The sequence below is a fragment of the Zingiber officinale genome, chromosome 4A (genome assembly GCF_018446385.1).
Source record: "Zingiber officinale cultivar Zhangliang chromosome 4A, Zo_v1.1, whole genome shotgun sequence".
NCBI classification, from domain to species: domain Eukaryota; kingdom Viridiplantae; phylum Streptophyta; class Magnoliopsida; order Zingiberales; family Zingiberaceae; genus Zingiber; species Zingiber officinale.
This window is the reverse complement of record NC_055992.1, coordinates 23,834,836-23,860,993: the sequence shown is the minus strand read 5'-3', so window position 1 is coordinate 23,860,993 and position 26,158 is coordinate 23,834,836. Positions and strand designations below refer to the sequence as shown.

Genomic DNA, 26,158 nt, shown 5'->3' with positions numbered 1-26,158 from the left:
ATGTAGTGTCTGGTCTCCTGACCCACCTTCGTCTACGTCATTCGAAGCATGTACATCCCAACCTGCACGTTGGGTCTAATTCTCGACCCGCATCTGCTTATTGCTATCCAAGGCATGTATGTTCCGACCTGCACGCTGGGTCTAATTCCCGACCCGCATCTGCTTATTGCTATCCAAGGCATGTATGTTCCGACCTATACGTTGGGTCTGTTGCCTGACCTACATCTGTCCGCTGTTATCCATGGTATGAACGTCCCGACCTGCACGCTGGGTCGGTTCCCTGACGTGCATCTGTCCGCTGTTATCCATGGTATGAACGTCCCGACCTGCACATTGGGTCAGTTCCCTGACCTGCATTTGTCCGTTGTTATCCATGGTATGAACGTCCCGACCTGCACGCTGGGTTGGTTCCCTAATCTGCATCTGTCTGCTGTTATCCATGGCATGAACGTCCCGACCTGCACGCTGGGTCAGTTCCCTGGCCTGTATCTGTCCGCTGTTATCCATGGCATGAACGTCCCGGCCTGCATGCTGGGTCGGTTCCCTGACCTGTATCTGTCCGCTGTTATCCATGGTATGAACGTCCCGACCTGCACGCTGGATCGGTTCCCTGACCTGTATCGCTTCATCGGAAGTTTTATTCGGTATACACATCCAATCACTAAGCTGGCTCCCTAGTCGCACTCAATCCCTGATTATATTTGACACATGGGTCTGATCCTCAATTGACCTTGGTCCTGTGGGTCGGGTCCATTTCCGATTCCCTTCAAGGTCAGATCCGGCCCACCTCGTAAATATTGTCCTTTGACCAGTCCTTCAACTGAAGCTTTAACTTTAGCCACGTTGGCCGGAATCTTGACCTCCACGATGGCGTTGCCACGGAGGCTAGACTTCTGACCTCCAGGCTGGTGTAACTTTTGACTAGCCACGAGGGCTAGACTTCTGACCTCCAGGCTAGCGTGACTTTTGACTAGCCACGAGGGCTAGACTTCTGACCTCCAGGCTGGCGTGACTTTGACCCTTGTATGGCTTTGACTCCGTGCCAGATCATCTCACAGACCTCACATTCATATACCGTATCACCATTGTTAATCTATTGATTTTTTTAGTTCAATTAGCTAACACAACTTTAGTTAATTATACAATTTGCTCTTTAAGTTTTCTCCTTCTATCATCTTTTATTAGGTCACCTATGGAACTATCCTCTCATTCTAGACAATCAATATCGTTGTTTCAAATCAACATGATTAATTCTGTGGAATCTCCTTTTTGATGCACAAATATCATTAACAGACATATCTTATTTGTATATATTAACATAAACATTTTTTAAAACCCAAAATTATTTAAATTATTTACATCTGAATAGAAGAGATAATATATTTTAATAGTAAAATAAAAATTTTAAAAACACTTCTATATGAATATTTGTTTTTATAAAATAAACATTTAAGGATATTTTTAAAAAATTATCCTTTAAATAATTATAATTTAATTTCGTTTTCTTCTTTTCCTTATTTATTTATTTATTAAAATAATTTGAGTCTTCCCCTGTTTCTTTATTAGTTTTTCCCCCCTCTAACCCTCCACCATTCTCCATGTTTTAATACTCTGTTCTGCACCTTCCCACCACTTCCCTCATCTTCTCTCTTCTCTCTTCCTTGAAAGCAAACCATGCACAGTGGCTGTCGCAGTGGAAGAACATGAAACAAGAGCACTACTGTTCGCAGTCCAAGAAGAGTGACAAGGATTAGTGTTGTGGTATTAATAGGGCATGAATGGGATGCTCGGAGTCGAAGGTGGTGGAGCGTAGGGCCGTGGTGCTCTGCCACCGCCGCGCTGACCTCCTCGCCGCCGTCATTCGTCACCGCAACGCCCTCGCCACCGCGCACGCAGCCTACTCCGACTCCCTTCTCTCCGTCTCCGTTGCCCTCCACCGTTTCCTCCTACTACTAGCCGCTTCTTCCTCCTCCTCCCCTGTTCTTTCCCTTCCTAGACGCCGCAAATCTGAGCCATGTCCGCCACCGCCAGCTTCCTCTGGTTCCTCTGCCCGCTACCATCATTTCAGCTCTCGCATAGAGATTGCTACTTTGGACTCCGACGATGAGCACGAGGACGAAGAGGAGCACGATGTGAGAGGTGATTACAATTTCCAGCAGCAACGTCTCTACGACGTACCATTCCCTTGCGCCACCAGCTTCGGAAGAATCCACTACACGCGCAGCCAGCCGCCGCCTTTCTCCGTCACCTTCGATCAGCGACCGCCGTCCTATGAGACCGTCCAAGTTGACTACTTTGATCCTTACTCGGCTAACCCTTCGCACGCCAGCCACCCTTTTCCCTTCCCCCCTGGTTATTACGGCTCAACTGGAGGATTCTTCAACTCCTATCCGAGTCCGGCGGCTATGCCGCGGCTGGTTTCGGAAGGTTCTTCCTCATCTAGAGCACCACCTCCGCCCCCTTCACCACCGAAGACTTCCACTTGGGACTTTCTGAACCCTTTCTCGATTGACTTATACAGCCATGGGTACACCCCTAGCCGAAGTTCTGGCGAGGTGAGGCACGAGGAAGGGATCCCCGACCTCGAAGAGGTGGAACAGGAAGTGGTCCAGGAAGCCACCTATGACAACCCGAGCTTTATAGCTGTCTCCTCTACGGCCGCGGAAAACGGAGCGAGAGAGGATGAAGTGATAAGCCCATCTTACCACCCATCGACGGCCAGTCGAAGCTCAAATTACGATCCGGCTGTGATCGATAAGGATACGGTGGCAATGGGACAGAGAAACACAGCAACCTCCAAGAGGATACGAAATGCTTTAGAGGTTGCTGATGCAATTAAGGTACAGTTTCAAAGGGCATCCAAGTGCTTCAGAGAACTCTCGGAGTTGTTGGAAACGGGAAATCACAATGGTACAGAGACTCTTTTACGTGCTTTCTTGTTCTTTTTACAGGTTTGCTTACTGGATTAAATTTTCTGTAGATGAAGTAGCGAAGGGTTCTATGGGCCTCGCTTCCACATTGCAGAAGCTGTATGTTTGGGAGAAGAAGCTTTACCATGAGGTCAAGGTGCGTTTGAACCTCTCAATTCATTATTTTTCATGGTAGTTTCCTCGCGTCAGGATCGCATTTGTTCATATTGCAGAGTGAAGAGAAAATGAGACAATTGCTTAGTAAGAGCAACAAGGATCTTAGACACTTGGTAGAAAGGGGTGCTGAGGCTCACAAGATCGACACCACCGGAAGTTTGATCGATAAGCTATCGATGAAAATTCAGGTAACAATTCAGGTTGTTAGAACAATTTCAAAAAGGATAGATGCACTGCGAGACGAAGAACTGTGGCCACAAGTCACTGACCTTGTTCTAGGGTATGCTACTGTCTTCTTTCTCAACCCATGCTTGCAACTTTAATTGAGATAGTTTAGATCTTCTTTTAAGAGGTAAAAGTATGTCTGTGGCAGTCTGGTGAGAATGTGGAATCTTATGCTCGAGTGTCATCGGATGCAATGCCAAACCATAACCGAAGTTGAAGGTCTAGATTTCGTGGTCGCATATCGAAGGCTTAGCAGTGCTAATACTGATGCAATACTGCAGCTGGAGATGGAAATGCACAAGTGGAGTAGCAACTTCTCGGCATGGATTAATGCTCAGAGGAACTATGTCAAAGCCTTGAATGGTTGGCTTCTACTTTGTCTTCCTCGTGAACATGCTGAAACTGCTCCCTCCCCAAGGAGAATTGGTGCACCACCTGTTTTTACCATCTGCAAGTGCTGGGCACAGGCCATGGACAGGGTCTCTGAGCTTGAGGCGATTGATTTCGTGCTGGCCTTCGCTGATTCCTTACACCAACTATGGGAGAGGCTGATTGTCGATAAGAATAAGCAGATGGTCGCAACTAGAGATAGAGAGAGATGGCTCAGGGTTATTGAGATAAAGAGAAAAGCAATGCACAAGGAAGTGGATTCTCTAAACAAGAAGCTCGCAGTAATACCTGGTCAGTTCACTCTACCAGTTCTTCAAAAGCAGTGTGATGCTCAAAATATTACAGAAGTAGGCAGTCTGAAATTAGGTTTGAAAAGATTATTTGAAGCCATGGAACACTTCTCGGCTAGTTCAGTGAAAGCTTATGGTGAGTTGCTTGAGCATTGTGGAGAACAGACAATGTAGGCTCAGCACAAAATTTCCAGTTGCATTCGCATTCGATACAAGTGCCCGAGAATAATTGTTTCAGCATCTTGCTTATAGAGGTCAGGGATGCTTCTAAGGAAACCAAAAAGAGTGGCTTATTGTCGCGAATATCTTCACTGAAAAGATTTGCAAACCAAGAATGACCGGAAGATGTGTTTGTGAGATCTTTGATGGCGAACTCGATACATGGACGATGACTATTAGTGAAATGTCGAATTGGGTTACTGATAGAATACATTCTAAGTTATCTAGATGCTTAGTTTGATTGTTATCATAGAGATAATTAGATTCAGAGGTATTTTGAACTTGAAGGCCTTTTCACTTCTAGATGAGGTTTTGGAGATCACATGTTGATTCACATTTACATGTAGTAGTTTGTTTATCAAACTAATCACTAATATATTGATTTGTGACTTGCATGGTGTGGTTAATTAATTTTCATTATTATAAAATAGAGAGTTGAATATGAGATGATCTGATATTTGTTAATGATCATTATTCTAGCCAAATAATTTCAATACATGTGACTGACTACTACACGACGATATAAAATGGAATTTGATAAGCATTCAATTGAAGAGGTGTTAACAAATTTAGTATTTGTAAGATCCATTGAAATCAGATAAATAAAAAATTCACAGGCAGCTACTTCCATCTTCTGTTTGAACAAGAGTTAAGTCGAGGAACGATACAAATGGCGCCATAAAGAGATCGCACTTGTCACAGACGCTAGATGTTGTGTACTAATTATCTATATATGATAGATAGAGAAGAGAAGAGAAGTAGCTAGTAGTTAAGGATGTTGGCATAATTAGGAGACCAGAGGTCCATCCATGGGCTCCGTAGCTGCGTCAAGAAAGGATCCTGCATCCACTCCAGATCCATCTTCGGGACCTGGAGCTCCGGAAGCATCGTCGGCCTCACGACCGATGATGTCGAGGGCAGCGAGGAGGAGGATGACGAAGTCGCCTCGAAATCTTTCGGCACCTCTTCTTTCATCTCTTTGACGCCGCAGTAGAACGGAGCCAGCGGGCTCTGCAGCTGGTTGTCTTGGTCGGAGTGGGATGTGTTGTCTGTCGTAGTCATGGATATGTGGGCCGGTGAGGCCTTCACATCCTCCATTTTCGCTCTCTGTTCCAATTCCTTCAGCGATGTGGCTTTCCTGTATACCTTGCACAGGACTATATCTTCCTGCATCGTAATTAATCCCAGTTAAATCTTAATTTCCTAAAAGTAAAACGAGATCGAAATGCTAGCTAGCTAGCCGATTATATTTCCGTTACCTTGACAGGCATGTCGCCGGCGCCGGTGCTGCTCTCCGGCAGGCGGTACTCGTTCATGACCCAATCTGTCTTGGTGCCGCGCGGGGCACGCCCTCGGTAGAAAACTAGCGTCTTCTTCACCCCGAGGACGCGCCGAGGCTCGGATGCCCTCCGGATCGGCCGGTCGGACCCCGTGGCCTTCCAGAACCCGCGCTCTGTGGTCCGGTTGGGCCGGCCGCCGTTGCTGCTCCGGCGGTCCCTCGGCACGAAGAAGTACCACTCCCTCTCCCCTATCTTCGCCAAACCTGTTGGGTGATCAAAACATGAAGTTCGCACAAAACAGAAGAAGATATCGAATTTGGAAGGTGGCAATTTGTGAATCGCGAACCTGGAAGCTCCCATGGTTCATGAAGGTAGATATTGAGAGTGCCGATGATATCGAAGTTGAGCTTCCTGCCATGAGCCATCTGCCTCAGGTAGAAATCCAGCAGCTCCTCCTCCGTGGGGTGAAATCGGAAGCCGGGAAGATCGATCGGGGACTCACTTCTCTCCATTCTTTCTTTCTTTCTTCTTCTCGTCGTTGTTGCTGTGCTCTGTCTCTTCATGAGTAGAGAAGGAGGGACTTGTCTTTTTATATCGAATTCTTCCCTGACTGAGAAAAAAAATAAGAAGCTAAGAAAAGGACACCTAACAACCTGTGGCCCACACGCTGTTCCGTGGGACCCGAGGAGAATTACAAGTCCTCGATCGGAGTCATGCACGATTTATGTTTCAAACTAATTTCCACAAAATATTTTCAAACGCACGATGGCTTTGATTATTTCAATGACGCAGAAAATAAAAAAATAAAATCAAAAGTTTTTTTTTATTATTATCCCTACGCGCTCCTAGAGCTATTTTATATAAAATTAATTTATATAAAATAGCACTAAAATATAACAGTTTGGATTTAAATAATATATTTTAACTTAGTTTTAAAAATATTTTATCTCGACTTAATTTGGTCAAAATATCTCTAAACCACTTTCACTTTGAAACAATTTTGACGCAATTACTTCGTATAAAAGTAGTTCTAAGATATCATTACTTTATATAAAATAGAAAATTATATGTGAAATGTTGTTTTGATCATTTTTATAAGTTTTATTTTATAACATGGATAAATAAAGATGTTTTTTTTTTAATTTTCTACCTTTAAATTTTTATAAATTATTATATCTTAGGTTTAGTTTTAAAGAAATATGAGTTTTTTATATGGCAGATATTTTAAATTCATAAAAGTAATTGTTTTATATTTATTAACTTTTTTATTTATTTTTATTTTCATATAAGATATTCGACTAACTAAGTGAGATACATAATGAATCAATTTTCGATCAATTAAAAAGTTGATTTATTTAAATAAATCAATTAATATAGTTAGGTTAGTGAGATTGGATGAGCAAGTTAGAATAGTTAGTGTAGATAGTTCGATCAATTTGGATGATCTAAAAGAAAGTAATCGATTGGGCAAAGTAAGTAAAATAAATTTTAAAAATTATTTAAACAAAAGTATTTTTGTAATTAAACATAATAAAAACCACTCTTTATTAATAACTTGACCTAGTCAAGAGTAAATGATGGCAATGTTGATATGCATATATGAGGACAATTATTTTTATAATTAGAAAAAGAATTATATTCCTTCTTAATTTATGAGAAATTACAGAGTTTGAAAAGAAATATATATGTCTACTTTATTCAAGTGAATAACTGAAACAAATAATGGATAGTTGAACCAGAGTCAGATGTTTGTTTCAAATGCATCAAGTCAAGATCATAGCATGTCATGGAGTCGTCTAATATTTGTGACTCATATTTGTTGAATAGACCATTTCAAACTATCGACCATATATATGTTGATAATACCTACTTATTTATGATTAATCAAATTACTAATCTACATTTTTTAAAATTGTTTCCTACTATAAGTCATTGTAAGAGCTCCTTGCATGATAAGTGATTGCTAATTAGGATCTCAAGAGTGATAAGTTAAAGCTTCAGACTAATCACATATGTTGGCGATGGATCAAGTACTCAAAATTAGATACAATGTTGAGAATTGATCAAGTATGAATTGGAACGATTCTTAGTTTAATGGTTGTTTTTAATTATCAGTTTGATTATGTATTTGTTGACCCTGGACCACTTTAAAAATCAAATCTAATCCAAATCTAATTTTATTAGTCTATTAAGGTTTAATAGATTGGATGTTGTACCCAGGATCATGGTACCGCGGTAGGATATTCAACTTGTCATCCAGACACCTACGATTCGAATCCCAGCTACGACGTATTTATAGGAATTTTTCCTTCGGGGGAGGGGGGAGGATGTAACCAAAAAATACTGGATTTCTGGATTGACCATCGCGTGCGCTTCCCGATTTATCCTGATGATCGATGGAAAACTTCCATGGGGTTGAACCGATCATCCTAGAAATAATCAATGAGGCTAATTGAGATTATCATTTTTATTTTTTAATAGATTGGCTGTTTTTATTTTAGTTTTTTTTAAAAAAAATCATTTAATATATTTTATATGGGTATGTATCATAATAATTTTGATTAAAATTACTATAATATATAATATTTTTTTATCAAAGTTATTATAATATATAATAATTTTGATTAAAAGTTTTAATCTAAAGCCATTATCAAATATAATAGTTTTTATTGAGACAACTTTAATAAAAAGAAAATGCTACAATAGTATTAAAATTATTTAAATTAAGTTAGAGTGAATTAAATTAATTGGAAGTACTTTTAACTGAATTTAAAAATATTTTGAGATAAATAGTATTTAACATACAACAACTTTGACAAATTAGAGTAATTTTACTCTACGTTATAGCAATTTTGGTAAAACTATCGCAAGAACAAAAGTATTTTAGGGATGAAAAATAAGATAAAGCTTGCAAGCATTTTTTTTTTTTTTTTAACATGCGGCGTCATTAACCGCATTTTAATGATAATTAATCCAGAGGATGATAAGTAGACACCAAATGGATAAAAGAAGATTAATGAAACATATTGAGCTGGTTCTAACAAAAGAAAGTTGAGTCATCTTAGTCTCTCGGCCCCTTGATCATTTGGCTCTTAGGCCTCTTAACTCCATGTCCTCTCGGCTCCTTAGTCTCCTGACCTCTTTAGCTTCTTGGTTCTTAGGCCTCCTAGCCCATTAGCCTCACAGCCCTTGACCTCTTGGCTCCTTAGCGACATATGTTAGGACGCATGAGTCATTTTAGAAAAAGGATAACCATCATATAAATCTTATATTATTTTCATACAAATCTCAGATTATTTCGAGAAAAAGATAGCAACGCTCCTTGGCAACACACGTCAAGATGCATAGTCATTTCAAAAAAACATAATCATCATATAAATCTTAAATTATTTCAGGAAAAAGATAATCATCGTACAAGTCTTGAATTTTTCGAAAAAAAGACAGCGACGTAAATATGTCTTACATTAATTAAGAAATTAAATAATGATAATGAGAAGATCAGAACGGAGAGAAAAAAGTTTGTTTTCTTCCTATAAAAGGTAACCTTTTCTAGCATCCAAGGTACACAGGCATACCTACATATATCAAAATCCTAATATTCATATTTTTCTTCGTTCTCTAACTTGAGCAGTTGAGTGGCTACGTCGAGAATCCCTTGGCCATCATTCTAATCCTCTTCTTGTTTGCCCTCACTCATGCTCTCAGAACCATATCATCATCCATGTTTTCATCTAGTGATTGGCGATTAAGTTGGTAATAAAGTCAATCCACCAATGATTCACTCGTCAATGTTTGTGGGCATGATCAAATTGGCATCGTCTACGGGATAATTGAGTTAAAGACCTAAACCGACATGTTAAGATGGATGACACCGGAAGACTTAATGTTATCGCCATGACAACAAAGGATTTTTGACAAATTGTTAACAACGACAGTGTAAGCGTGGTTAAAGGGGCAACCGTTCGCATCTTCCAATGATTAATCCTTCAACCGAACCACCACCCTAGTCGGTTGAAGCGATATCGACACACCAGAAGGTACCTTGGCTTATGGGAATGCCACAAACTACTTCTCCCATACCGATCGATGAGTTCGTCGCTAGAGAACCTTCTATAGAATCTTTTAAGGAAATCTCTCATTGAGGTTTACTAAGGGGAAAATGTCTTGAGTTTAGTGAATCGAAAGTTTCTCGAGAGACATCCTTCAAGATGAATTATCAAGGTACTTTTGGAGATTGTAGATCGAGGAATATAATGGTACTAAAGATCATGAGGATCACATCTACAAATTTGGGAACACTTCTTTATTACATCAGTATACAAATAACTTCAAATGTCGATTTTTCTTGACCATGCTCTCGAGCTCAGTGTAGAGATGATTTAATTGACTTCATGCTTCTTCTATTCAGACCTTTGAGAAGTTTAAAGTTGTCTTTGTGCTTTACAACCATTAAAAGATACCAGAAAAGGACACATGATTTGTTCACCCTTAGGCAGAAATTCAAAGAACCCTGAAAGAATACTTGCAACGGTTTAATCTAGTAGCCATGGGCACTCTCTCGATTACTCTAGAATGCAGGTTAGTATCTTCTCTCAAGATTTAGTTGGAGATTTTTTCAGATCTTTAGTAAAAAATCCCCCAACCAATTTCAAAGGATTATAAGTTCAATCACATAAATATATTCAAGTCGAGGAAGCCAGTTCGCTATAAGAAAAGAAACGCCAACTCTGACTCCTATCCACACTCCTCAAGATTGTAGAGTGATGAATCAAAAAGAAGTGATAGAGGGGGATGAATATCGCTCGTTAAAATATTTTTTTTATCAAAACAAACAAATCAAAGTAAAGAAGTGGAAAAAGAAAGAGTAATAAGAATAACTCAAATGATTACTTGGTTCGGAGCCTATGTCGACTCCTATTCCAAGACTGCGTTCCTTGATCGCACCATTGGGCAATCCACTATAATTCTTCTTTCCAAAATCTTTGGAAAAAAGTAATGCGTACAAATACAAAGAGAAGGTAGTAACATATTACTATCTTCTTTCAAATTAAATACAATGCAAGGTTGAATAAAATATACCGACAAGAATAGTGATGAAGATCGTTGGCACTTTATTGGAGTAGTAGCTTCCTTGAAGATCAATAGCAAAGAAGCATGAACAAGAGCTTTAGCACAGAGTGAATTAGAATTCAGTTTACTCCCTTGAACCTCGAGCTCTCCTTTTATAAGCCTTATTCGGTTGATTGAAAAGTTGTTCGGTCGACTAATCCTTTTGGTCGACCGATCACCCTATCGGTTGACTGAACACACGTCCTTCCTTCTTCACTAAGATCTGATCTTCACGTAATCAAGAGCATTAATTGTTCGATCGACCAAACAGAGCACTTTTTGTTTTCGTCGTGATTTGAAATTAATTCGCCATTAATACTTTTATTGTTCGGTCGACCGATCAGCATGTCTTCCATTTTTTACTTTGGCTCAATCTGATAGCTGCTCTGTGTCAACCTGGTTCGGTCGACCGATCCATGGATTTGGTCAACCGATCAAGTCGGTTCCTATAAAACAGTGTTAAATAAAATATTCTTACAAAATAAAGTTAGAGCAGTAATATAAGATGCATGAGTAGTAAATGACAGTAAAACTGTCTTGATCTCAACTTGGAAAATTGTTTCGGTTTCTTGAATTAGAACAGCAACCTAGAATTTGTTCTTTTCTGGAACACGACTTCACTGTCGCTCCTCTTCAGTTACTTACCTCAACCTACCTTCCAAATATTGGTCCTCCAGACATGTTTAAACTTTGCCGCTTAGTATCAGATCGGCTCACCAGGACTTCCTCTTGATCTTCGATCCTCTAGACCTATCAAGCTTTTCTGCCAAGTATCGGGTCCTCTCGACCCACTTAGGCTTCCTGTTTGGCTTCCACGATCTGCTAAGACTTTCCTGGACAAGTAAACATCATGCACATTTAGTTAATTTGTTAGATCACAATAAGACTTAACTTAAATCTTTGACAACATCAAAACTCAGGTTCGATTCTGGTGCACCCTGCACCAACATAGAGCTCCTCTCCCGCCCTTACAAAATCGAGAATTCACAAATTAGAGGGGAAAAAAGTGGTATAAGCCATGGAGATAGCCCCAACTCTTGCAACTAAATCTGGTTGAAGATTCCCTGAGGTGACTCAATACTGCACCTACCATCAATCAAGCATTCCATTCGAGATTGCCAGCAGTATGTTGATTAGAAGAATGCTAATCGAAGTGGATATGGCAAAAGGAAGTCTCCTGAACCCTACAAATGTCATTGCCACCATGATATTGACTGACTCACGAGTCGGCAATCTCTTTCTCCCTCAAAGGTGTTGGTCCACATTAGGCCGACTAGAGAAGAGTGAATAATCCTGTAATAAAATAGAATAATCTTTTACTTTTCGAACTTAGCAAGGATATAAGTTAGTTACGCACAAGTAATTAACATTAAATAAATAATAACAACTTAAAAGAAAATAGGCATAATAGTTACTTAGTTACAACTTAGGTGGTTGTTAATTCAAAGCGATTGAAAGCTCAATGAAAATCTCCTTCGTTGAAGGCGGAAAAATCTTATATACTCTTTGAAAATTCAGAAATAAGCTAGGAATTGATTACAGAAGTTCTTGTTGAATTCCTAGGTCCAGGGGTCTTTTTATAGCTCTTGGAAAATATTATTCATTGCTTGGAGGCGCCTTCAAGGTGGTCCAAGGCGCCTTCAATAGGATAGATTTTATCCGCCGAAGATAAAACTTTATCTTCGACTAACAGCTATTGAAGGCGCCTTCCATAGGCTTGAAGACTCCTTCCATGAGGCTTTGAAGGTGCCTTCCACAAGGCAAATCAACCTCCAGCTGGTCTTCATTGCGTGGGTGATGCTCCTGTTATCCGGAGTTAAGCTCACCCGAACCTAACTCTAACCTTCCCCTCGAGCAGACTTCCTCCCTGGCTTCTCATCCCTCGAACGTCATGTTCATCTTTCTCATCCATCAGTGTACTCTTCTGCAACACCTCGTCCCTTAGATGCACCGATCCTGTCGTCTCTTTTCCTGTGTCATCCTTCTAGTTCGCTGCATCTTCCACTAGACTTCTTGTACTCTTAAGTTTCTGTACACTTAGATACAAGGTATCAAACACAAACAAGACCTAACTTAACTTGATTGACCACATTAAAACTACCACAGAGTACTTACAAAAGGAACCCCAAGGTTTCTCTCAGTCTCGACAAAAGGGCAAAGAAAAAGATACAAACAAGAACAAAATTGATGCTCGAGGGACAGTAAACATAATCTTGGGTGGACCCATAAATGAACACTCCATTCGAGCCCAAAGGGCTCATGGTAGTAGTAGGTTAGAAACTTACATCATTAACACTAATCAAGAAAAAGGATAAGGTCCTTCTATAAATTTCGGATGAGCCTCCGCCCCCTATGATGATGCTTTAGTAATTGAGACTTTCATCGCCAATTATTAAGTGAAAAGAGTATTTAATGATACTGGTAGTTCTGTAAATATCATCTTCAAAATTACTTTGGATCAGATGCAGCTGTATGGGGAGGAGTTTCATCCTATACATATTCCCATGTATGATTTCACAAGGCATGAAATACAACCCATCGGCGAGATTAACCTCTCTCTTTTCTTGGGAGGCTAGCATTAATGTGAAATCGACAAACATCCTTCATCATAATAAACACTGCCTCGACCTACAATATCATATTAGGGAGGTCAGCACTAAGTACATTTCAAGTGGTGGTATATACTATTAATCAGAAAATCAAATTTTCACGCGAGGAGCCAAGTCGAGGAGGTAAAGGGTGACCAATTGGTGGTGAAAATTGCTACATAGATATAAACCAGACCGACTTGCACAAGACCCGCCGAACTCATGAAATGTTGTCCAAGCCGTCTAAGAAACACAGATATCTCGACTAGAGGAGAATCATGAAAGTATATGAGTCCATTCCGAGTGACTAGATGGGGTCACTCGAGTAGCTGCCAATTGGTCAAAGAAGAACTAATTACATGTCTCTTATACAGTCATAATGTCTTCACCTACTCCTCAAAAGACATTATAAGTGTTTCCCTAATTATAATGGTTCATCGGTTAAACACGTTGCCTGAAGTTTGACCCATTTGGCAAAAGAAGCAAAGTTTCTCATTAGAATAGGATCAAGTGATTGAAATGGAGATCACCAGGTTAATGGAAGTCGGGCATATATAGGAAGTTCAATTCTCTACTTGGCTTACTAATGTAGTGTTGGTGTCTAAACTGGGAGGTAAATTGAGAGTTGGCATCGACTTTCATGACCTCAATAAAGTCTATCTAAAGGATTAATTACTACCTCCTACCCCGTATTGATCAGCTAGTAGACTCTACTTCTGGTTATGGACTCATATGCATGCTGAATATTTATCAAGGATATCATCAGATTCCTTTGACTTCTAAAGATCAAGAAAAGATCAATTTTGTAACCTTCGATTATACTATCATACCATTTAGTTTGAAGAATATAGGGGCAACCTATCAACAACAAATGGATTAAGTCTTTAAGCATCAAATTGAGGGAAACAATAAGGTGTATGTTAATGATATTTTAATCAAGTCTATCCAATCTAAGACCTTGATCTCAGATGTCAAGGAGACATGTCATACACTCAAGTAATACAAGCTTAAATTTAACCTCAATATGCTTATTTGGGGTCAAAAGTGAAAATTTTCTTAGATACATTGTGACTGAATAAGGAAACAAGGCAAACTCTGAGAAGATCCAGGCTGCGTAGTAGAAGACTCATCTTTATACAAGAGTCAAGCGAATATCGTATTACTTTATCTTTTTCAGGGTCCAAACTATCCCAGACTTGGACATAGTTGGGGTCGAGATCATTTAGGCTACTATAGCAGACTCTCCTTCGTACAAGAGTTGAGCAAGTATCGTATCACCTTGTCCTTTTTGAAAACTAAACTTCCCTAGACTTGGACATAGTCAAGGCCAAGATCTTCCAAGCTATGATAGCAAACTCTCCTTCATACAAGGATCGAGCAAGTAACGTATCATCTTGTCATTTTCAGGGCCCAAACTCCCACTAGCTTGGGCAAAGTCGCGGTCAAGATGCTCTCAGCTACGGTAGCAGATTCTCCTTCGTACAAGGGTTGAGTAAATATCATATGACCTTGTCCTTTTCAGGACTCAAATGTAAGGGGATCGGTGGCCGGCTTGAAGGAGGGTTGGATAGATGGCACCCCCAAATACTCGCTTCCTACGTATTCGTTAGTACACAACGGAAAACAAAGAATACAACCATGAATACAAATATGGAAGCTAAATACAAAGGAAGAGATGCAAACCGCTAACACGTTCGTTTACGTGGTTCGAAGATAACTTGCTCTTACTTCACGGTGTGTCCGTAAGGTGGACGATCCCTTAATCCATCGGTGGATTAGTCCCCTGTAAACTCCGGCTAGCTCAACCTCCTTGTGGGTGGAAAAACCTCACCACAACTCCAACTAAGACCTCTTGGCACACAAAGATCTCTTAAGCACAAAAGACTATTAATTAGACTTTAATCAAGTCCAATTTCGTCAGCCCTAACCAAGCTCCCAAGCTTTGGTTATATAGCTCGCGGGTTGAAAAGCCCGCCTACTAGTCGACTGCCAAAACATGCAGTCGACTAACCTCTGTGAAAATTCAACCGTTACATCCCAACGGCTCGATACCAGTTGACTGCTAAAACTAACAGTCGACTGCTCCACACTGGCTGAGCGAACAGAAGCATTCTGTTCGCTCCCAATCGACTGCACCAGTCGACTGATGAAACATGCAGTCGACTGGTACCGAGTACATTCTCTCACAGCACTCGGACCCTCACCCTTACAACTCATTTGACGCTTCCTTCGCAGCCTTGACCTTTTGCCTTCAAGCCTACTTCCTCTTTGGCTCTCGTCCCTTGGATGCATACAAGCCCACGGCTCGTCCCCAATGCCATCCTTTGCATATCCCTCGAAGTCTTTTCCCTCGGCCCTTGTCCTTGCTACCTTGTCCACGGTCCCTCGGATGCATATAAGCCCGCGGCTCGTCCCCAATGTCATCCTTCACTGGACCCGAAGCCATCAACCTGAGTCACATATGTATCATGCAGTCCTGCACAACTCAAGTACACATATCAAATACAAGGGTGAACCTAACTTAAACCCTTTGCCCAAACACCAAAACATATGGTCCCACAGACCATTAGGATTGCTCCATCAATCTCCCCCTTTTTGGTGTTTGGCAATACGTTTAAGTTAGGGAAAATATAATAGCAAATAAATATGCTAAAACAAATGGACTTAAGTTTCCAAGGCTACACACTTGGGCTTACACCGCCGAATCAAAAATAATACAACATTCATTTGAACCTATCCCAAGGCTCCCCCTACACCTAAGCTCCCCAATGAGCTAGGATTTTACCAACAGGCTTTTTAGAACCTATCACAAGGCTCCCCCTCCACCTAAGCTCCCAATTGAGCTAGGATTTTCCCACAGGGCTTTTTAAGAACCTATCCCAAGGCTCCCTCTACACAAAGACATTTTCAGGTTTTCCTAACTAAACCTTACTTCTCCCCCTTTGCCTAACATCCAAAAAGTTCTCCAACAATGTCTCAATTGTTGAAAACTTGTCACTAAATTGACCCTAAACTCATGTATTCATCCTCCATGGATCTCATACACCTCAACGAGTTAACCTGGTCGTAAACCAATGCTGAAAACAGTTTCAGACTGGTATCAGTCGACTGCCCCAGTCAACTGGCCTCATCGAAACAACACACAGAACCATTCTATGCTCGATTTTCACTATTAGTAGTCGACTAGTAACTGTACCAGTCGACTGGCACGTTGTTTTCAGCCTAAACAACATTCTAAACCCAATTTCAGAAATGCACCATTAATTCCACAGACATCCAAAAATTCCCAAATTTTATGGAGGGGTCTATTTTACCTATGTCTACATGGGAAAAATACATTCAAAAATATATCTATCACCAATCCTAAGATTGACACAAAACCCAAAACTAGCTAAATGGTTCAATTGAACCTTGACCTAAATGTTGGATCGAGACGCGCTAGAGGGGGGGAGGGGGTGAATAGCGCTCGCGGCTTTCACACTTTTCGAATTCGTACGAGTAAAAACAAATGCAGCGGAATTAAAGAACAAGCAGATGAACACAGTGGATTTACTTCGTTCGGAGCCTGTGACGACTCCTACTCGAAGGTCCGCGATCCTTGATCGCTTTCCGTGGGCAACAACTATAGGCACGAGAATTATTACAATCTACGTACAAGTTAAAACAGTAATTAAAAATACCGACAACACTTAGAGAATATGAATTCTGGAGCTCAAGGTCGTCGGAAGATAGTCGCAGCACTTTGGGAACCTTTCGTTAGTAGCTAATCGCATATAGGGGTCGCTTGGAATTGTTGGAATGAGCTGCTGGTTGAGATCCCTTATAAAGGGTGTTCAAGGCGCCTTCTATTGTTCAACAAGGCGCCTTGAATGAGCCGAGTCAGCCGCGGAGATAAGGGCTGAACTGGTCGAACCTTATCAGGTTCAAGGCGCCTTCAGCCTCTCCAAGGCGCCTTCATCAAGTTGTCCAAGGCGCCTTGGCTTCCTTCAAGGCGCCTCCAAGCTTGCTTCGCAGCCAGCTCAGGTTTTGCACCCGAGGCGCCTCCAAGCTCCATGAAGGTGTTAGGATGTATACTAAAAGCCTAGCTTTTGGTATAAACCATTTATCTAGAAATAAGAATCACATTGGTCAAATATCTACATTAGTGATAAATATAGTTGTTCAATTAATTTATATTGTAGATAACATGGTGTGTGGTGTCACACACAGAAGATCATGTTATCAGTACCTTATAAATTATAAACAGTAGCTCACGACCATGATGGAAAGGAACAAACCATTGGAAGGTCGTAGTGTAATTAGGTGTTAGTTTATCTTAACTATATAATTACACTAGTACACTAAGAGTGTATTGAGTAGGACCATTAGAGGTCGTTTCTTTTATACTGACTTTATAAAGAAACAAAGACCTCAGTTATTATGGAAGTGTGTGCTCTTAATCCTAATATAATAACAAGCACATATATTTGATATTTATTTCTTTAATTTATCAATGGGTGAGATTTAGTTCGATAAATCAATAAGCCTGATAAGTTAGGAAATGATATCACTTATAGTGTGTGTTGTTGATTATAGAAGGAAACTGTGTCCTACTAATCTAGGTTGAGAATGTCCCCAAGAGGAGCTCATAAGGATTGTCATGTTAAACCCTGCAGGTGGACTTAGTCCGACATGATGATGAAGTTGAGTGGTACTACTCTTGGAGCTAGATATTAATTAAGTGAGCTGTCAGTAACTTACTTAATTAGTGGACATTTGTTATCTTAAACACAGGGAGACTGACACACTCATAATAAGAAGGAGCCCAAAATGTAATTTGGGATTGGTGCAGTAGTTCAATAATAGTTCTTTAGTGGAATGAATTATTATTGATGAAATTAAGTTGTGTGTTCGGGGCGAACACGGGATGCTTAATTTCATCGGGAGACCAAAACCAATTCCTCCTCTCGGTCTCTATCGTATCCTCTAGTATATAGAGATTTATACCCACCGCATACCCACCTTCTTACCCATCCAATGGGGCCGGCCAAGCTAGCTTGGAACCCAAGCTAGGGCCGGCCAAGACCAAGTGGATGAGCCATGTAGGTGGCCGGCCAAAGCTTGGGTCCCAAGCTTAGGTGGTCGGCCACTAGAATATTAAAAAGGATTTTTATTAAAATTATTTCTTAAGTGGATATCATGATTTTAAAAGAGAGTTTAAAAATTAAAAATTTCCTTTTATAGCTTTCTACAAAAGATTAAGAGAAGAGATTAATCTCTTTCCTTATTTGTAGTTTAAAAGGATGGTTTTAATTTTTGGTAAAAACTTTCCTTTTTTATAAATCATCTACATGTTTAAAAGAGAGTTTAAAATTTGAAATCTTTCCTTATTTGTTGATTAAAGGAGGATTTTAAATTTTAAGAAAACTTTCCTTTTTAATCATGTTTATGATTTAAAAGAGAGTTTAAAATTAAATATTCTCTTTTATAAGTTTCTACAAAAGATTAAGAAAAGATTTGATATCTTTTCTTATTTGTAGATTAAAAGAGATTTTAATTTATAGAGATAACTTTCTTTTTATCCACATGTTTAAAAGAAAGATTTTAATTTATTAAATTTCCTTTTTATAAACCAATCATGAAGGGATAAAAATTATTGGAGAAATTTTTATAAATTTCCGGAAGCAAATAAGGAAGTTTTAATTGTTGTTTAAAATTTTATTTGCTTGGAGAATTTATGTGGTGGCCGGCCATTACAAATTGAAAAGAAAAATTATTTTTAATTAAATAAATTTTCCTTTTCAATGACAAAAGAATTAAGGAAGTTTTTATTAAATTTTTCTTATTTGTCAAGACCAAGGATTATAAAAGAGGGGGTGGAGGATGCTTCGAGGTAGGACTCTATTCTACTTTTCTCCCTCTTTTCCTTGGTGTGGTGGCCGACCCTTCCCTTTCTCTTCTCTCCTCTTGTTGTGGCCGAAATCTATCATCTCTTGGAGCTTGGAGGATGTGGCCGGATCAAGGAAGGAGAAGAAGGAGAGAAAGCATGCATCCCTTGGAGCTTGGTTGGTGGAAAATTCTTCATCCTTTGGAAGTTCTTATGCTTGGCCGAAACTTGAAGGAAGAAGGAAGAAGGTGCCTAGGTGGTTCTCATCTCGGAAGATCGTTGCCCACACAATGTCCCAGGTTAGAAGAGGAATACGGTAGAAGATCATGAGGTCTTTCTAAAAGGTATAACTAGTAATTTTTCTTTCCGCATCATACTAGATATTTTTGGAAATAATACTAAATACAAGAGGCATACGATTCTAGTGTTTCGAATTTGTTTTTGATATAGTGTTCTTTTGTTTTTCTTTTCCTTGTGATTTGATTGTTCTTTTCGGTTGACCTAAAGTTATTTTAGGAAATTAAATATTAGCTTTCCGTAAAAGGTTTTGTCTACTCGGTGGTGGTTGCTCCCATATCCAAGAAGGCCATGTGCCTCGCCACGTCAGTACTGGGAACCAATTTTGGAAATTAATATTTAATGGAATTAAATAACTTAGGTGATTTGGATCAAACGTGTTAAGTTCCGCAGGAGATCCAAGTCAAAACCTAAAAGAACAAATAGATTAAGTTTTGGATCAAACGTGTTAAGTTCCGCAGGCGATCCAAAATTTAATTTAAAAGAACAAATGGTAGCTAGGAAAAGGTTCAAACCTTTGTACAAAATTTTTGTACAGTGGAACCTCTAGGTTTTCCGAGTAGCAACCAACAGGAGGCGCCTCGATACTGTTCATCCGAGGCTAATTTTGCACTTTGGTCCCTGCAAGATATGTTAAACACAAAAATATCCTGCAGCACAAAGTTAGCTCATAACACATAAGTGATAGTATAACAGTGAAAGTTTGACAGTCTCCGGGTTTCCAACCGGAAACCCTAGGTCGACCCGACGCCTACTGTTCCCTCTGCGGGGAATGCGTCCTCACCTACTCCACTCAGGATATTTACCTGCTGCCAGTGCGATCCTCCAAATCGACTGGACTTTTGCTCAGCACTCGAAGCTTCCGGACTTTCTGCTGGATATCCGCTTCCCGGCTAGTCCAGTCTTTCACCTGGTTCGCGACACCAGGACTTTCCACCTAAGGCTACCACCCCCTAGGAGTTTTGCCTGAAGCCTTCAACCTGCCAAGACTTTTCGCATAGGGTTACCACCCCCAGGGTTTTCACCTTGCCTAACCGCAACTAGGGATTTTGCCTAAGTACACTTAGGACTTTCCTGCAATCTCAATGAACCTTGTTAGATAACATCACAGCTTAACTTTGAGCCCTTTGCCATAATCAAAACTCGGGTTCGATCATCTGGTGCTCACTGCACCAACAATCTCCCCCTTTTTGATTATGGCAACCTTGGTTCAAAGTTAAGTAAAACATAACATTAAATAAAGGAATAAATAATAGAAGTTAACCATGAGCATCAATGCAATTTAAAGTTTATGCTTCCTGGTGTCAACCTTTTTGCATGTCACGAGGCACTCCAAATTAATTAAAATTGAAACTCATTTAACATAAAGATAAACGTTGTAGCAACGAGTCCCAAGTCATAATTTTTTTCCAAGGCAACTAGTAAGTGTGTGAAAATCCTAGAATTGTTTCAAATCAAAATCTTGCATTATCATAGTCCAGAATAGAATCAAGGTAAGAATGTTCTTAACTAGACATGCTCTATTAGATCTCATCACGTTAATATCAGTAAAGTTTAGCTCCCAAAGCATCATCAAATCAAATAATTCAATTCCCGAACTCCAAACCAAGTAAATTCAAAACTCAAGTCACATTTGCATAAATCAAACTACCTCCAATTCTCATTAACAATCACCTCAACAAACAAGCTCAAGAATTCAGTCACAATAAAATTGAATAGAGGTAGCAATCTAAACATCAAATTAAACATTCCAACACTTAAACAAAATTATAGAAACAAAGATTGAATTGCTAACTAAATCTTAAAACTCTACAAACTGTTAGTATCAGAATTGCAAAAACTAATCAGAATTAGGTCTAAGGGTGGGGTTTGTAAGCAAGAAATCACAAACAGAATTGCATAAGGAAACATGAAACAAAATAGAAATTGCAAAGAAATGTAATCAGATCACAAGATCTGAGCATGTTCGTGGACAATTCAAAGATTAAGAAATAAAGAAAACTAAACCCTAAAGCATTCCACATCCAAATCCTTTCTGCAAAACCTTCATCATCCTGCTGTCAACAGAATTGCCTCAGAGAACGCCCATATGGCAATCGGCACCAGATCTCGAGCTTCCAACTAATCCACCGGATGATCTCAGCCTCAGAGAACGCCCATACAGCTCACACCCAAGTGGAATTCACAAGGCACAAGGAAACAACGCCGGAGTCTGAAGATCCGCAAACTCCAATCGATTGATCAGACCGATTCCGGAGTTGTTGATGGAATGGAGAACGCAAGTGTGATCGGAACCTCAGAGAACGCCCGTACAGCTCCGGTGATGATGGAAATCGTGGATCGGAGAACGCCCCTGCATCCGGATTGTGAAATGGACAGAAACTAACTGCGCGGTCTGGAGAACGCCCCTGCCGCTTCTGTGACCTCGGTCGATGATCGCCGTCAGCTCATAGATCGTCGCCGGTGAAAAAGGCTAGCTCACGGATCTGGAATGAGGGAATGGGAGCGCCGGCCGTCGCGCGAAGAAGACGACACTGTAGCAAGAAATCGTGAAGCCGAGCCCGTCTTCTGCACTGTAGCTTCTCAGATTTAAATCACATCTAGATCTGAACAGACGGCTGAGATGATTCCGGGCTAAATCAACGGTAAAAAGTCATCCAAAATATGATCTGAAGGTACTGATGTTGATCTAGGGTCAGGATCTACTCTCCTGTAGGTCGGATCGATCAGATCATCACTGGATGGTCCAGATCCGACCAGTCTTCAATGAACGGTCCAGATTAATCCGGCTGGATCAATGGCTGGATGAACTCAGATCTGGATCAAAACTTCTGGATCTTCATAAATAGCTCAGATCTGCTCCCCATTAAGTTGGATCGGCCAGATCTTCAACGGATGGCTCAGATCTGCTCAATCTTGGATGAACGGCCTATAATGCTCCGAGGCTTGATCGACTTGATTAGCCCTTGATTTGAGCCCAAATGCAGCCTGATCTGATCGGGTCCATGACCCTTTTGATGCCTACAAAATAAGGATCAAATATTAGCATCAAATTAAGCCATAATAAGATAATTTGTAATTTATGCCAAAATTGATACAATGTATAAAAATGTAATGTAAATATGAGTTCTATATATGAAAACTACATCAAACCATGATTATATGAATGAGAATAGTATAGTAAAATCATGGTTATCACTCCCCCTTTCATTATGTTTAATTTCTTGATTTCTTAACTTTGACTTTTCTCTCCCCCTTTGACATAAATCAAAAAAGAATTAACAAAAGAGAGAAATAGTCTATTTAATTTAAGCTCCCCCTAAAGGGTAGCATAGTTAAGTATTTAGTCTTAATTTATAAGGCTTTTGAACATAATAGTTTTGTCATGTATTTAGTCTTAAAAAGACTTAGCTTTTCAAAAAGAATTATTTTGAAAAACACTTAGCTAAATTTGAAATGCTTAGCTATGTTTTCAGCTTAAAAATGATTGCGTTGAGAAAATATCTTGCCAAGTAGCTAAGTTTAGAAAATAATTTAACTAAGTTTAGTTGGAGAAAACTTAATTAAGTACTTAGCTTTGAAAATATTTAGCTTCTAGAGGAGTTATAATTTAAAAGTCAGGTCATAAATAATTAAAAAAATAACCTGAATTTTTGAAGATAAGAAAAAAATAGTTTTTAATTTTCAAGTCAAGTCAAAGATAATTTTTATTTTAAAAACCAAGTAAAAAAAATTTACTTTAATGAAAAACTAACTCGAAAAAACTAACTTTAAGACCAACTCAAAATCACTCCCCCTTAATTAATGTCTTAATAAATTCTTAGGGTCCTAGAGTCCAAGCATGAGAGGTTAAATAGATGTTAAGTTATTCAAATTGTTTTGATCAGGTATCAGAGCCCTAAAGTACAAGCATGCTCAATCTTACAATCTCCATTTCCTTCACCAACTGTTTAACCTTTAGCTACTTGCTTATTGCCTAATTTTTCATCTCCCCCATTCTAGGTTTTCAAGCATGTGTAGCTTATGAGTGAGTGTGAGATGGAGTTGACTCTACTTAAATTGATATTTAAAGTAAGTTAGAGTTTCAAAAGACTGAACATCATAATTTGAGAAGAATTAAAATTTTAATAATTTGAAATTTGATTATAATTTGAAAAACTATAATTTTGTAGATAGTGATTTTGAATATTTAAAAAGTTTTTTTTTCAAACAATTTTTAAGATGATTTCCTACTATTTTTCAAATATTTTAAAATAATTTTCAGATGAATTTTTAAAATGATTTTTAAAAGATTTTTCAAATAATTTTGAAGAATTTTTTAAAGTGATTTTTCAAATGATTTTTAAAATGATTTTTAAAATGATTTTTCAAATAATTTTGAAATTAAGTTTAAAAAAATTTTAAAAGATTTTTCAAATAATTTTGAAACTAAGTTTTAAAAGATTTTTAAAATAATTTTCAAAAGATTTTTTAAATAATTTTGAAATTAAGTTTTAAAAGATTTTTAAAGTAATTTTCTAAAAGATTTTTAAATAATTTTGAAATTAAGTTTTAAATAAATTTTAAAAGATTTTTCAAATAATTTTTAAATTAAATTTTAAATAATTTTTAAAAGATTTTTCAAATAATTTTGAAACTAAGTTTTAAAAGATTTTTAAAATAATTTTCAAAAGATTTCTCAAATAATTTTGAACAGATTTTTCAAATAATTTTGAAATTAAGTTTGAAAATATTTTTAAAAAGTTTTTTCAAATATTTTTTTTAAAAAAAAATTAATAATTTTTAAAAAGATTTTTCAAATAATTTTGAAATTAAGTTTTAAAATATTTTTAAATAATTTTTAAAAAGATTTTTCAAATAATTTTGAAATTAAGTTTTAAAAGATTTTTAAATAATTTTTAAAAAGATTTTTCAAATAATTTTGAAATTAAGTTTTAAAAGATTTTTAAATAATTTTTAAAAAGATTTTTCAAATATTTTTTTTTAAAAAAAATATTTTTAAAAATACTTTTCAAATAATTTTTAAAAGATTTTTCAAATAATTTTGAAATTAAGTTTTAAAAAAATTTTAAAATGATTTTGAAATTTAGTTTAAAATAATTTTAAAATTAAGTTTTAAAAAGATTTTTAAATTAAGTTTTTAAAACGATTTTAAAATTTAGTTTTTAAAAGATTTTTAAAGTGATTTTGAAAAGATTTTGAAGGTAATTTTGAATTCGATTTTGAAAAGACTTTTTAAATAATTTTGAAATTGATTAATTGATTATAGAATTTGAATTAATTATAGTTATTAGTTTAATTTTGAATTTGAATTTTAAATTCCTTAGTCATCTCACCCGATCTAAATTTTCAATCAGGGAATCCTATAATTTTTGCGAGATGAATTTAGGTTCAATTTAAGGGTTTTGATTTAACTTTATGTTAGATTCAGGTTTAGCTTTGGGTTCAACAAGTAAGCATTCTTTGGATAAACTTCTGGGTTATGGTGAGCCACAAGGAACTCATTAAAGTAACCATGTCTTCGAGGTTTTTCAAATAGTCCTACCCATTGAACTTAATACTAAACCTTGTTCTAACTGGTTAGGATCCGTTTAAGGGTAGCTTCGGTCAGTTCCACTTGGCCAAATGCACCAGGTCGAAGCCATATCTTCCTAGACATGCGATTCCCAAGCTTCCCTAACGTACTATCATCCAAAAACTTCACCAGTACCGTGAGTCAAGTTAAACCTAGTCCATTTTTTTTTCTAACCTTAATTACTCTGCCGAGTAGACTATTCTTGTTTACCCATTTCGGGTAGATTAAGTTTGGTTACCCAGTCGGGTAGTTTAGTTAGGGGTGCCAGCTATTCTGAATCCTCCTTCTAAATTTTTATTTGATTGAATTTTGATTTAATTTCAAATTTTTTAATTTAATTTTGAATTTTGAATTTAAATTTAATTTTGAATTTTGAATTTTAATTTAATTTCAAATTTTTAATTTAATTTTGAATTTTGAATTTTAATTTCGTTTAATTTTAATGGTTTTTCTGTTAACTCCCCCTGGATCATAGCCTCGATATGGCCTATCGAGGTAGTGTATTTGATCCTTCGGGACCCAGTATTGACCAAATCCAACTTGATTGACCAATTTGGACTTGGGAACCCATGCTTGGATTACCTTACTATTTGGTTTGTTTATTAAGGATAAATAAGATTTATATTTCTTTTTGGTTTTGTATCCTAGCCCAGTTCTATTATAAACGGCTCTTTGTGCCCCAAGAATTAAGTTAAGATTCTTGGAACCTAAAGAAAACCGTTCTAAAGTATTTTTAAAATTTTTGACCTGATTTTTCATACCAGAGTTTTCTTCCTCAAGTTTTTGAACTTTAGTTCAATTTCCAGTCTGAACTTGGTCAGGTAATGATTTAGAGTTAGTCACTTCTTTAAGGACTACTATTTCCTTTAGAAGTGACTTGACCTTAAGGTTTGACTTAGCTAGTTTGCGCAACAAATAATTGACTAGATTATTTAGACGAGGGATACTTACAGCGGGATCTGGCCCTTCGGAATCGGATACGGATCTGTGGCCTCGCTCGGACTCGGCCTCCGACTCACTCTCGCTCTCGGATTCGTCGATCTGGTCCTGGGCCATCAGTGCGAGGAAACTCGTCTGATCGAGTTCATCGTCGGTATCTTCTTCTGAGGATTCGTCCCACGTCGCCTTTAGGGCCTTCTTCTTTCTTTGCTTCTTGGCTTCCTTTTGATTTGAGCAGTTGGCCTTGATATGCCCCTTCTGGTTGCACCCATAGCAGATAACTTCGAACTTAAC

At 38.1% G+C, this 26,158-nt stretch overlaps 2 protein-coding genes across 2 annotated transcripts; one reads left to right on the top strand and one right to left on the bottom strand.

The window, feature by feature from the left end:
- The first annotated feature begins 1,778 nt into the window (after nt 1-1,778).
- Nucleotides 1,779-4,165, top strand: LOC121972304 (protein ALTERED PHOSPHATE STARVATION RESPONSE 1-like). The gene is made up of 4 exons (XM_042523988.1): nt 1,779-2,863; nt 2,952-3,066; nt 3,143-3,366; nt 3,460-4,165. Exons 1-4 carry the CDS (start codon nt 1,779-1,781, stop codon nt 4,163-4,165), a joined length of 2,130 nt encoding a protein of 709 aa, XP_042379922.1.
- A 492-nt stretch (nt 4,166-4,657) lies between these two features.
- On the bottom strand, nt 4,658-6,056 carry LOC121973210 (NAC domain-containing protein 22-like). The gene is made up of 3 exons (XM_042524775.1): nt 5,837-6,056; nt 5,470-5,753; nt 4,658-5,377 (listed from the first exon to the last, which is right to left on the bottom strand). The coding sequence occupies exons 1-3, from the start codon at nt 6,051-6,053 to the stop codon at nt 4,973-4,975; spliced, it is 906 nt and encodes a 301-aa protein (XP_042380709.1). The 5' UTR covers nt 6,054-6,056; the 3' UTR covers nt 4,658-4,972.
- Between the last annotated feature and the right edge of the window lie 20,102 nt (nt 6,057-26,158).